General features: G+C 46.3%; 1 protein-coding gene across 11 annotated transcripts in view; it reads right to left on the bottom strand.

The window, feature by feature from the left end:
• Positions 1 to 1,049: 1,049 nt before the first annotated feature.
• Positions 1,050 to 12,550, bottom strand: part of LOC110519666 (cyclin-dependent kinase 17) — a 113,459-nt gene continuing 101,958 nt past the window's right edge. For 4 of the 11 annotated variants that reach the window (XM_090203785.1, XM_036947551.2, XM_090203786.1 and 1 more), the window contains 2 exons: positions 8,605 to 8,723; positions 1,050 to 6,702 (listed from right to left, as the gene is read on the bottom strand). In XM_090203785.1, the coding sequence (XP_090059911.1) occupies positions 8,623 to 8,723 (101 nt within the window). In that variant the 3' untranslated portion in view covers positions 1,050 to 6,702; positions 8,605 to 8,622. Of the gene's footprint in view, positions 6,703 to 8,604; positions 8,727 to 12,550 lie in introns of all 11 variants that reach the window. The other 7 variants (XM_036947554.2, XM_036947550.2, XM_036947555.2 and 4 more) reach the window with 2 other exon arrangements.

The following is a 12,550-nucleotide window of genomic DNA, read 5'->3' as shown; positions in this document are numbered from 1 at the left end:
CTCCTTTACATCTCACCCTCATGATCACCATTTCCAGCTTCATCAACCACAAACCATTACTTCTATTTCATCACAGTTCTGTCAATTATCTACATGAGGGAGACCAAACTGAATGACATCAATTTTCAGACTTGTTTATTAGTATCAGCAATGTACAAATGTAAGGAGAACATGAAAGGAAAACCACTCTTTTTACTCTACTGCTACTCTCTGTTTATAATATATGCATAGTCACTTTAACCATATCTACATGTACATACTACCTCAATCAGTCTGACTAACCGGTGCCTGTATATAGCCTCACTACTGTTATAGCCTGTATGTAGCCTGGCTACTGTTATAGCCTGTATGTAGCCTCGCTACTGTTTTAGCCTGTATGTAGCCTCGCTACTGTTATAGCCTGTATGTAGCCTCGCTACTGTTATAGCCTGTATGTAGCCTCGCTACTGTTATAGCCTGTATGTAGCCTCGCTACTGTTATAGCCTGTATATAGCCTCACTACTGTTATAGCCTGTATTATTTTTCACTGTCTTTTTACTGTTGTTTTTTCTTCTTTACTTACCTATTGTTCACCTAATACCTTTTTTGCACTGTTGGTTAGAGCCTGGAAGTAAGCATTTCATTGTTGTATTCGGCGCACGTGACAAATAAACTTTGATTTGAAAAGAGAATCACATGTAATGTTTTGTCTCTGACCCTGGGCCACACCATTCTGGACATTAGTATGAGCCGTTCTCCCCTCAGCAGCCTTCTGTGTGTGACCCTATGACGACCTGAATGGATTTCATTTAGCCTGTTGCTAGGATCTAAGCCACTATTGCTTATATCTATTCAGTCCTATCATACAATGACCAAAGCGTGCAGGCGAGTGTAGTGGCCAGGTGTTGATGTCCAGAGGACTAGCTCCAGACACCGTTGATGAGTAAAGTAATGGAGGAAAATAGATAGGATATGAATGAGGATGTGTATTTGGTCCAGGCAGACCAGTGCTGTGGCCTTATATACAGACTCAGAAGAAAAGACCAGGGAAGTGTCCCAATACTCAGACTCCTTCAGAGAACAGGTTTTATTTTTCACTGTAAGGTCAAGAGTAACATTGCGTTGACTAGCAGATCCCCTTATGCACAGATCTAGGATCAGCAAGCGTAGCTTCCTGAGCCCCAAAACGTTAACCATCGGGGGAAACTGCAAAACTGACCTTAGATCAGTGTCAAGGGGTAACAAACACGAATGGGGTAACTGGTCCAACAGGCATTACATAGTACAGTTCAGCATCACCATGGATACCTGCAGACCTGGGTACAAATACCAGTTCAAATATCTCAGTTACTCTCACATACATTTGAAGTAAGTATTAAGATATTGTTTATTTGAGAAGACAAGTAGTTGAATATTTTAATGTATTTGGAAATACACCTGGAAAGTAGTTGACAATAGTCAAATATACTCCCATGCATTTAACCCGGGTCTTTGAAAATAGTATTTGAAAAAAGTATCCCTGGCTCATTTACAATGCCCTATAAGATAATGTAAGTTAAATGAACATGCACTTAAGTAAAACAATATATTAACTTAAGTCCATGTTAAGTCTTTTTTATCTCAAGTCTGAAGCAGGCCCTTGGTGACCTCCCCATGTCCTTCTGTTCAGCGACATTGGCAGGCAGAATTACATCAAACAAGGACTCCATCAGTGGAGGCTGCTGAGGGGAGGACAGCTCATAAATATGGCTGGAATGGAGTCAATGGAATGGTAACAAACACATAGAAACCATGTCTTTGATGTGTTTGGTGCCATTCCATTGATTCCATTCCAGACATTACTATGAGCCGTCCTCCCCTCATTAGCCTCCACTGGACTCCATGGGTGATGTTGGAAATCCTTGTGTTTCACGGTGATGCTGTCAGTAGTATTGGTACAGGAGTGTGATCCTGTCCTGTACTCCTCCACAAAGACAGGCTGGGAGGTTGTAATAAACCACACACACTTACTGCATGAAGGCTTCAAAGGAAGACAAAATATTTAAAGTATTTCATGAGAAAAACACTCCATCAAACTAAGGATTTTTATTTAGTGTTCACAACTATTTCACCCATCATTGCACGAGCTCTGTGATGCACACACACCGAACCTCTTCGTAAGCTCACACACTCGCGTCACATCACACGCACTCCACTCCCGTTAAACTGTGACGATGTTGTGTGACCACTAGGTGTCACCAAAGCACAGTAAGACAGTGATAGGGAGGCTATGGCGTTATACTCCATCAAACCTCTCAAATCTAAACAGAAAACATTTACTCTCCTAACTTTATTACATCACTGAAAAAGGGATGAATCTCTCCGGAACTCATTGATCTGTGTTTTTTAGCAGACCTCTAATTCCCTCCTGATAGATACACATACTATATTATCATACAGCCTTGGCCCGATTATCAATACAGAAATATTGCTCTGGTTTTCAAAATAAGGTTACCTGACTGAGTCTGCTGCCGTATCAAACCTGTACACTGCCTATATACAGACTGACAGATCATCTATGTACATGCTACATACGCTCACACTCTGAGTAGAAGTTGCCACTAAGGTACAGATCTAGGATCAGCTTATGCTCTCCAAATCCTGACTTTAATCATTAGGGGGGAAAGACATAACATAGTACTGACCCTAGATCAGAGTATAGGAACAACTTCATCCTGCTCACACTCTCCCACTCACAAACTCACTGACCTGTACACAACCTGACCACTTGCATACGAAACAGTCGTGCTTGGACCCTCGGGGGGGGGGGGAATTCAATCTAAGTTCAATTCCAGCCTCAGTGTGTTTTGGTCCAGTGGTCTTAGTTCATCTGGTGCCTTCACAACACAGCAGACAACAGAGAGTAAATGCTCTAAAACTGGGGTTAAAACGAACTGATAAAAGTAGCTGATAGGTTGCAAGAAGGTAGTCAATGAGGTCACTTCCTATGTTTTCCCAATCACTGATCAGTAAATACTATGTGACTCTGCCCTTTCCTGTCTGCTCAAACTGCAGCCATTTCACAAACATGAGACATCCAAATATCCCATGATATATCCATACAGACATGAGACATATCCCATGATATATCCATACAGACATGAGACATATCCCATGATATATCCATACAGACATGAGACATATCCCATGATATATCCATACAGACATGAGACATATCCCATGATATATCCATACAGACATGAGACATATCCCATGATATATCCATACAGACATGAGACATATCCCATGATATATCCATACAGACATGAGACATATCCCATGATATATCCATACAGACATGAGACATATCCCATGATATATCCATACAAACATGAGATGTCCATATATCCCATGATATATCCATACAGACATGAGACATATCTCATGATATATCCATACAGACATGAGACATATCCCATGATATATCCATACAAACATGCTTTAGCTTCTAAAGGGAGGAGTGAAGTAAAGGGAATGGTTAGGTATTATTATTCTGAGGTTACTCTTTAAACAGCACTTTAACCCACCCCCAGACTAACTAGAGGAGGGAGACAGATCCATGATTGATCTGTTGACTGATTGAACATGTAGATGATAAAGTCATCCATACATCTTGTCTGAGCACAGAGCATGTAGTGGGCCATTTTCCAAGAGGCCCTCCTAGACAGGCTTGCCCTATGTTAAACTCTACAAGGGGAACATTTAGGCTGCACTTCCTTTACCTTGTAACCTAGCTAACCTCATGTTCCTGGCTTCTGGGGAACAAGACTACCTTACACCAAATCCACAAAACTACAATACCCATAAGTCCTGAGCTTAAGGAATGTGCAACACGTTCTCAGTCAGTCACCAGCGTTTCCCACGGGAACAGCCCAGTGACACAGAGAATTGCATTCTGGGAAATCATTGCTTGTACCTTATTACTAAAGAGTGAAAAGTATGGTCATATATACAGATTAGAAACAGAACAAAACTATATTGTGTGCGTGTGCATAAGAGAGAGAGAGTGTGTGTGTGTGTGTGTGTGTGTGTGTGTGTGTGTGTATAAGGGTGTTTGAGTGGGGGGAGCGTTGGTGTACTTTAGATTTAGTATCTAAGAGGTCAGATCAGAAAACAGCTCAATGTTAAGTAGCTATAAATGGAGCATAAGAACCAGGGTAGTGGAGAATCAAGGTTGACAGGGGTTCAGGGGTTTCTTTACACTGTTCAAACCCCCTTTGTCCTGTGAGGTAAACTTCTGGCGTGAAGTGTACCTGGGCATCAACAACCCTCCTATATATTGCTCTGTTGTGTATCACTATAGCGTGTCATAAAAGTATCCCATCACATCATACAGATAATAATCTCTTCATAATGCATTGTCCTATTGTTGTGTGTTGTGTAACTTAGTGTTTCCTAGTGTGCACTTCAGCATAGTGGCCTAGTGAAGTGCCCAGTCCTGTTGACTTCTGTAGATACTGTACACTTTGAAGAAGATAACTTTAGTGTTGTTAGTGTATGCTTGGTACCATATTGGTACCGTATTGGTAAAGTATTGGTACCGTATTGGTACTGTATTGGTACTGTATTGGTACCGTATTCTGCCTGAGTGACTGATTGATGAGGTAATAGAATGGGGGATCAGGTGCTAGAGTTGACCTTCGGGGTGCCAGGTCTGGGCACTGTAATGTACAAATGTGTGTGTGTGTGGGGGGGGGAAGCATGCAATGGATTAAATAGTGAGATTCTCCAGGCTCAGTATGTAATCCATTCCATTCCAAATATGATTTGGAAACAAAGGATTAGCATCCTATAGACACAATTCTATGCCTCGTGTGTGTGTGTGCACGTGCATACATGTGTGTGTGGGGTAGAGAAATGGACACGACGGTATGGTAGTTAGCTAGGTGTCGATGTTTCAGCTATTGGCTGGGGTTAGGGCTTGAGGTGTTGGTTAAGGTTAGGGGTTGACGTGTTGGTTAAGGTTAAGGTTAAGGTTAGGGCTTGGGGTGTTGGTTAAGGTTAGGGCTTGGGGTGTTGGTTAAGGTTAGGGCTTGAGGTGTTGGTTAAGGTTAGGGGTTGAGGTGTTGGTTAAGGTTAGGGGTTGAGGTGCTGGTTAAGGTTAGCGGTTGAGGTGTTGGTTAAGGTTAGGGGTTGAGGTGTTGGTTAAGGTTAGGGGTTGAGGTGTTGGTTAAGGTTAGGGGTTGAGGTGTTGGTTAAGGTTAGGGGTTGAGGTGTTGCTTACGGTTAGGGGTTGAGGTGCTGGTTGGGGTTAGGGGTTGAGGTGTTGGTTAAGGTTAGGGGTTGAAGTGTTGGTTAAGGTTAAGGTTAGGGCTTGGGGTGTTGGTTAAGGTTAGGGCTTGGGGTGTTGGTTAAGGTTAGGGGTTGAGGTGTTGGTTAAGGTTAGGGGTTGAGGTGTTGGTTAAGGTTAGGGGTTGAGGTGTTGGTTGGGGTTAGGGGTTGAGGTGTTGGTTAAGGTTACGGGTTGAGGTGTTGGTTGGGGTTAGGGGTTGAGGTGTTGGTTAAGGTTAGGGGTTGAGGTGTTGGTTAAGGTTAGGGCTTGAGGTGTTGGTTAAGGTTAAGGTTAGGGGTTGAGGTGTTGGTTAAGGTTAAGGCTTGAGGTGTTGGTTAAGGTTAGGGGTTGAGGTGTTGGTTAAGGTTAGGGGTTGAGGTGTTGGTTAAGGCTTGAGGTGTTGGTTGGGGTTGGGGTTAGGGATGAGGTGTTGGTTAAGGTTAGGGGTTGAGGTGTTGGTTGGGGTTAGGGGTTGAGGTGTTGGTTAAGGTTAGGGCTTGAGGTGTTGAAGTGTTGGTTAAGGTTAGGTGTTGAGGTGTTGGTTGGGGTTAGGGGTTGAGGTGTTGGTTGGGGTTAGGGGTTGGTTGGGGTTAGGGGTTGAGGTGTTGGTTAGGGTTAGGGTTAGGGGTTTAGGTGTTGGTTAGGGTTAGGGGTTGAGGTTAGGGCTTATGGTTATGGTGTGATATGAAAAAGCAGAGTTCTACAGCTCAGTCTAGACTATAGAAAGTAAAAGGGAGAGAGGAGAGGATCCGTCCCTCACTTTAAACATGCTCGTCCTCTAGCCTGGGGATGCAGAGGCTCGCGTTCCCCACCCCGCTCATCCCTCCTTCCCTCCCTCACTTTAAACATGCCCGTCCTCTAGCCTGGGGGTGCAGAGGCTCACATTCCCCAACCCCCTCATACCCCCCCCCCCCTGTTAGAACTCACTGATACAGCAAATCCTGTTCAAACCATATCCACTCAGCTTAGTCCAAAGCGGCCCTAATCACTGCTGTACTCTGAGCAGCAGAAGAAGCAGCACGGAGGATCGCTCCTCTCATCTTCCTCTTCTTACATATTCACCTTCATGTTCAAATCCTCAAGTCTTCTCATCCTCTGGCTTCATTATGTTAAGTCATTTGTTTTTCCCCATTTAGTGTTCCTCAGTCTTGTGTTGTTGACTTGTTGTTTTTGTTTTGGGTAGTACTGTGTGTTTTCTCTCCTTCTGTGTGTGTGTGTGGCAGGGTGTGTGTTGGATTCTTCGGGGTGAGTGTGTGTGGCAGGGTGTGTGTTGGACTCCTTCGGTGTGTGTGGCGGGGTTGGTGTGTGTGTGTGACAGTTCCGTACGTCACTGTCCTCCTCACAACCCCCCCTCCCCCCCAACCCCACCGACACTAAAACAACACACTTTGCCTCCTACTCTTCCCCTGGGCTGAGAGACAGAGACAGACAGAGAGGGAGGATGGGGGAAAAGGGTTAGAAAGGGAAAGAACAAAAGAAAGAAACATAATATATTAGCACTGTGTTAAACAGACCAGTACCAACCTTCACAGACAGGTACCAACCTTCACAGACAGGTACCAACCTTCACAGACAGGTACCAACCTTCACAGACAGGTACCAACCTTCACATACAGGTACCACCCCACACAGACAAGTACCAACCCTCACAGACAGGTACCAACCCTCACAGACCGGCACCACCCCACACAGACAGGTACCACCCCACACAGACAGGTACCCCCCCACACAGACAGGTACCAACCCTCACAGACCGGTACCACCCCACACAGACAGGTACCACCCCACACAGACAGGTACCACCCCACACAGAACGCTACCAACCCTCACAGACCGGTACCAACCCTCACAGACCGGTACCACCCCACACAGACAGGTACCACCCCACACAGACAGGTACCAACCCTCACAGACAGGTACCCCCCCCACACAGACAGGTACCCCCCCACACAGACAGGTACCCCCCCACACAGACAGGTACCAACCTTCACAGGCAGGTACCCCCGCACACAGACAGGTACCAACCCTCACAGACCGGTACCAACCCTCACAGACAGGTACCCCCCCACACAGACAGGTACCAACCCTCACAGACCGGCACCACCCCACACAGACAGGTACCACCCCACACAGACAGGTACCCCCCCACACAGACAGGTACCAACCCTCACAGACCGGTACCACCCCACACACAGGTACCACCCCACACAGACAGGTACCACCCCACACAGAACGCTACCAACCCTCACAGACCGGTACCAACCCTCACAGACCGGTACCACCCCACACAGACAGGTACCACCCCACACAGACAGGTACCAACCCTCACAGACAGGTACCCCCCCCACACAGACAGGTACCAACCCTCACAGACCGGCACCACCCCACACAGACAGGTACCACTCCACACAGACAGGTACCACCCCACACAGACAGGTACCCCCCCACACAGACAGGTACCCCCCCACACAGACAGGTACCCCCCCACACAGACAGGTACCACCCCACACAGACAGGTACCACCCCACACAGACAGGTACCACCCCACACAGACAGGTACCCCCCCCACACAGACAAAGAGGATCGAAACTTCCATCTCTGAAATAAAAGTTCATCCAAAACATTTGATGTCAAGTTTGATTTATCCGAGTTCTCCTTAACAGTAGCTCAACATGCACAAAACCAGAACTGTACAAAACAGAACAACACAAAGTCATCTAAAGAACTCTGTCACACACACACACTGCACCCTGTGGTCACACACACTTACAGACAAAACACAAAGGCTATATCTCCCTCTGCAGGAACCTGAACAGACCTGCAAACATAAAGAGTTTCAATTAACATGTCTCCTCTCGCTCCCATCCTTCCCAGAATTCCTTCTGTTTGACCTTTCACCCCAACCTCACTGAAATAGAACACTGGGAGGTTTCTCTCTCAGAGAAAAGTACAAAGAAGGCAAATGGTGGAATGATGAACAGAAAAACACGGGCAGCAAGAACAGAAGGAGAGAGAGAGAAAGACAGGGAGTCAAGGATGAAGAAGAGCATCACTGGTAAAGTGCAGAGGAAGATACAAGAGGAAGAGAGGACATCACCGAGGCAACAAGAAGAACCAGAGAATAAGTAAACAGGGAATATAAGGCAATAGGTCTGAAATGGACAGAAACACAGTTCATTCAGTTATTAGAAGTGGAGAATAGAATAGGCACAGATAAGCAGTGGACACGATGATAGACATCGGGACATACAGAAAGACATCTGAACTGAAAGTGAGGAAAATGAAGTGAAAGTGTGAGAGAGCATGTATTTACCAGAATGGGAGGGGCAACTCAGCCTGTGGAGGGGGAGGAGAGGCCGTGACTCTGAGCCCTGGGATTGGCTCCTTCTCTCTGGAAGTACTGCGAGGGGGCGGAGCCTAGCTTATGGGCCACTGCTATTTAGGAAGGGAGGGGCAAGGTGGTGGTGGTGGGGGGTACATGAGAAAGAGACAGAGAGAGAGAGGAAGAGAGAGGCAGGGGGAGAAGGGGGAGGTGTTTGGTGTTGTCAGAGGCACACGGGAGGAGGAAAGAAATAGAGGCAGGAAGAGAAGAGAGAAAGAGAGAAACACACAGAGAGAGTGAGACAGAGTGATAGAGACAGAACCAGTGAACTTGGTAGAGGCAGATGTCAATACGGCACACCAGTGAGCATAGTTCACACTAGCATGGAGTAGACGGTGTGAACCAGGCACGGCTCTGCAAATCACAAGACAGAGTCCCAAGACACGGTGTGTGACGCATTATGACCACACTGCAATATGAGAAACACAGAAAGATCACAGACAGAGTGAGAGGCACAGAGACAGAGAGAGAGGCACAGAGACAGAGAGAGAGGCACAGAGACAGAGAGAGAGGCACAGATACAGAGAGATAGGCACAGAGACAGAGAGAGAGGCACAGAGACAGAGGCACAGAGACAGAGAGAGAGGAACAGAGACAGAGAGAGAGGCACAGAGACAGAGAGAGAGGCACAAAGACAGAGAGAGAGGCACAGTGACAGAGACAGAGGCACAGAGACAGAGAGAGAGGCACAGAGACAGAGAGAGAGGCACAGAGACAGAGAGAGAGGCTCAGACACAGAGAGAGAGGCACAGAGACAGAGAGATAGGCACAGAGACAGAGAGAGAGGCACAGAGACAGAGAGAGAGGCACAGAGACAGAGAGAGGGGCACAGAGACAGAGAGAGAGGCACAGAGACAGAGAGAGAGGCACAGAGACAGAGAGAGAGGCACAGAGACAGAGGCACAGAGACAGCAACATACATCAACAGAGATGACGCGATATAGACACACAACAAATATATATACAGTTCTGTGTAAAAGTGTTAGCCAGGTGTGAAAAAATGCTGTAAAGTAAGAATGCTTTCAAAAATAGACATGTTAATAGATTATATTTATCAATTAACTAAATACAAAGTGAGTGAACAGAAGAAAAATCTAGATCAAATCCATATTTGGTGTGACCACCCCTTGGCTACAAAACCATATTTGGTGTGACCACCCCTTGGCTTCATAACCATATTTGGTGTGACCACCCCTTTGCTTCATAAACATATTTGGTGTGACCACCCCTTGGCTTCATAACCATATTTGGTGTGACCACCCCTTGGCTACAAAACCATATTTGGTGTGACCACCCCTTGGCTTCATAACCATATTTGGTGTGACCACCCCTTGGCTTCATAACCATATTTGGTGTGACCACCCCTTGGCTTCATAACCATATTTGGTGTGACCACCCCTTGGCTACATAACCATATTTGGTGTGACCACCCCTTGGCTTCATAACCATATTTGGTGTGACCACCCCTTGGCTTCATAACCATATTTGGTGTGACCACCCCTTGGCTACAAAACCATATTTGGTGTGACCACCCCTTGGCTTCATAACCATATTTGGTGTGACCACCCCTTGGCTTCAAAACCATATTTGGTGTGACCACCCCTTGGCTACAAAACCATATTTGGTGTGACCACCCCTTGGCTTCATAACCATATTTGGTGTGACCACCCCTTGGCTACTTAACCATATTTGGTGTGACCACCCCTTGGCTACATAAGCATATTTGGTGTGACCACCCTTGGCTACATAACCATATTTGGTGTGACCACCCCTTGGCTACATAACCATATTTGGTGTGACCACCCTTGGCTACATAACCATATTTGGTGTGACCACCCTTGGCTTCATAACCATATTTGGTGTGACCACCCTTGGCTACATAACCATATTTGGTGTGACCACCCCTTGGCTTCATAACCATATTTGGTGTGACCACCCCTTGGCTTCATAACCATATTTGGTGTGACCACCCCTTGGCTTCATAACCATATTTGGTGTGACCACCCCTTGGCTACATAACCATATTTGGTGTGACCACCCCTTGGCTTCATAACCATATTTGGTGTGACCACCCCTTGGCTACTTAACCATATTTGGTGTGACCACCCCTTGGCTACATAACCATATTTGGTGTGACCACCCTTGGCTACATAACCATATTTGGTGTGACCACCCCTTGGCTTCATAACCATATTTGGTGTGACCACCCCTTGGCTACATAACCATATTTGGTGTGACCACCCTTGGCTACATAACCATATTTGGTGTGACCACCCCTTGGCTACATAACCATATTTGGTGTGACCACCCTTGGCTACATAACCATATTTGGTGTGACCACCCCTTGGCTTCATAACCATATTTGGTGTGACCACCCCTTGGCTTCATAACCATATTTGGTGTGACCACCCCTTGGCTTCATAACCATATTTGGTGTGACCACCCCTTGGCTTCATAACCATATTTGGTGTGACCACCCCTTGGCTACATAACCATATTTGGTGTGACCACCCCTTGGCTTCATAACCATATTTGGTGTGACCACCCCTTGGCTACATAACCATATTTGGTGTGACCACCCTTGGCTTCATAACCATATTTGGTGTGACCACCCCTTGGCTTCAAAACAGCACTTTGTACACTTGCACAAAGTCAGGGATTTTGTAGGCATATAGTCAGGTGTATGATTAAACAATTATACCAAACAGGTGCTAATGATCATCAATTCAATATGTAGATTGAAACACAATCCTTAACTGAAACAGAAACAGCTGTGTAGGAAGAATAAAACTGGGTGAGGAACAGCCAAACTCAGCTAACAACAGTTTACTGTCAAACGTCATACACCCTGGCAAGACTGAGCCCAGCAACAAGACACAAGGTAGTTATACTGCATCAGTCTCTCCCAGGCAGACATGTCAAGACTGAGCCCAGCAACAAGATACAAAGTAGTTATACTGCATCAGTCTCTCCAAGGCAGACATGTCAAGACTGAGCCCAGCAACAAGACACAAGGTAGTTATACTGCATCAGTCTCTCCCAGGCAGACATGTCAAGACTGAGCCCAGCAACAAGACACAAAGTAGTTATACTGCATCAGTCTCTCCAAGGCAGACATGTCAAGGCAGACAGACATGTCAAGACTGACAGACATGTCAAGGCAGACAGACATGTCAAGGCAGACAGACAGACATGTCAAGGCAGACAGACATGTCAAGACTGACAGACATGTCAAGACTGACAGACATGTCAAGGCAGACAGACATGTCAAGGCAGACAGGCATGTCAAGGCAGACAGACATGTCAAGGCAGACAGACATGTCAAGGCAGACAGACAGACATGTCAAGGCAGACAGACAGACATGTCAAGGCAGACAGACATGTCAAGGCAGACAGACATGTCAAGGCAGACAGACATGTCAAGGCAGACAGACAGACATGTCAAGGCATACAGACAGACATGTCAAGGCAGACAGACACATGTCAAGGCAGACAGACAGACATGTCAAGGCAGACAGACATGTCAAGGCAGACAGACATGTCAAGGCAGACAAGGGTTTCCAGATGTGCTGCTCTTTTGAAGAAGCACAAAGAAATGGGCGACGTTGAGGACCGTAGACACAGTGGTCGGACAAGGAAACTTACTGCAACAGATGAAAGACACATCTTACTTCCCTTCGCAATCAGATGTCCAGCAGTGTCATCAGCTCAGAACTGTCAGAAAACAGTGGGACCCTGGTACACACATCTACTGTCTGGAGAAGTCTGGTCAGAAGTGGCCTTCATGGAAGACTTGCGGCCAAAAAGCCATACCTCCGACGTGGAAACAAGGCCAAGCGACTCAACTATGCACAAAAACACAGGAACTGGGGTGCAG

The sequence above is a fragment of the Oncorhynchus mykiss genome, chromosome 16, assembly GCF_057628025.1.
Source record: "Oncorhynchus mykiss isolate SJ-2025 chromosome 16, ASM5762802v1, whole genome shotgun sequence".
Lineage (NCBI taxonomy): Eukaryota > Metazoa > Chordata > Actinopteri > Salmoniformes > Salmonidae > Oncorhynchus > Oncorhynchus mykiss.
The sequence above is the reverse complement of the archived record's forward strand: the minus strand, read 5'-3'. Positions and strand labels throughout refer to the sequence as shown.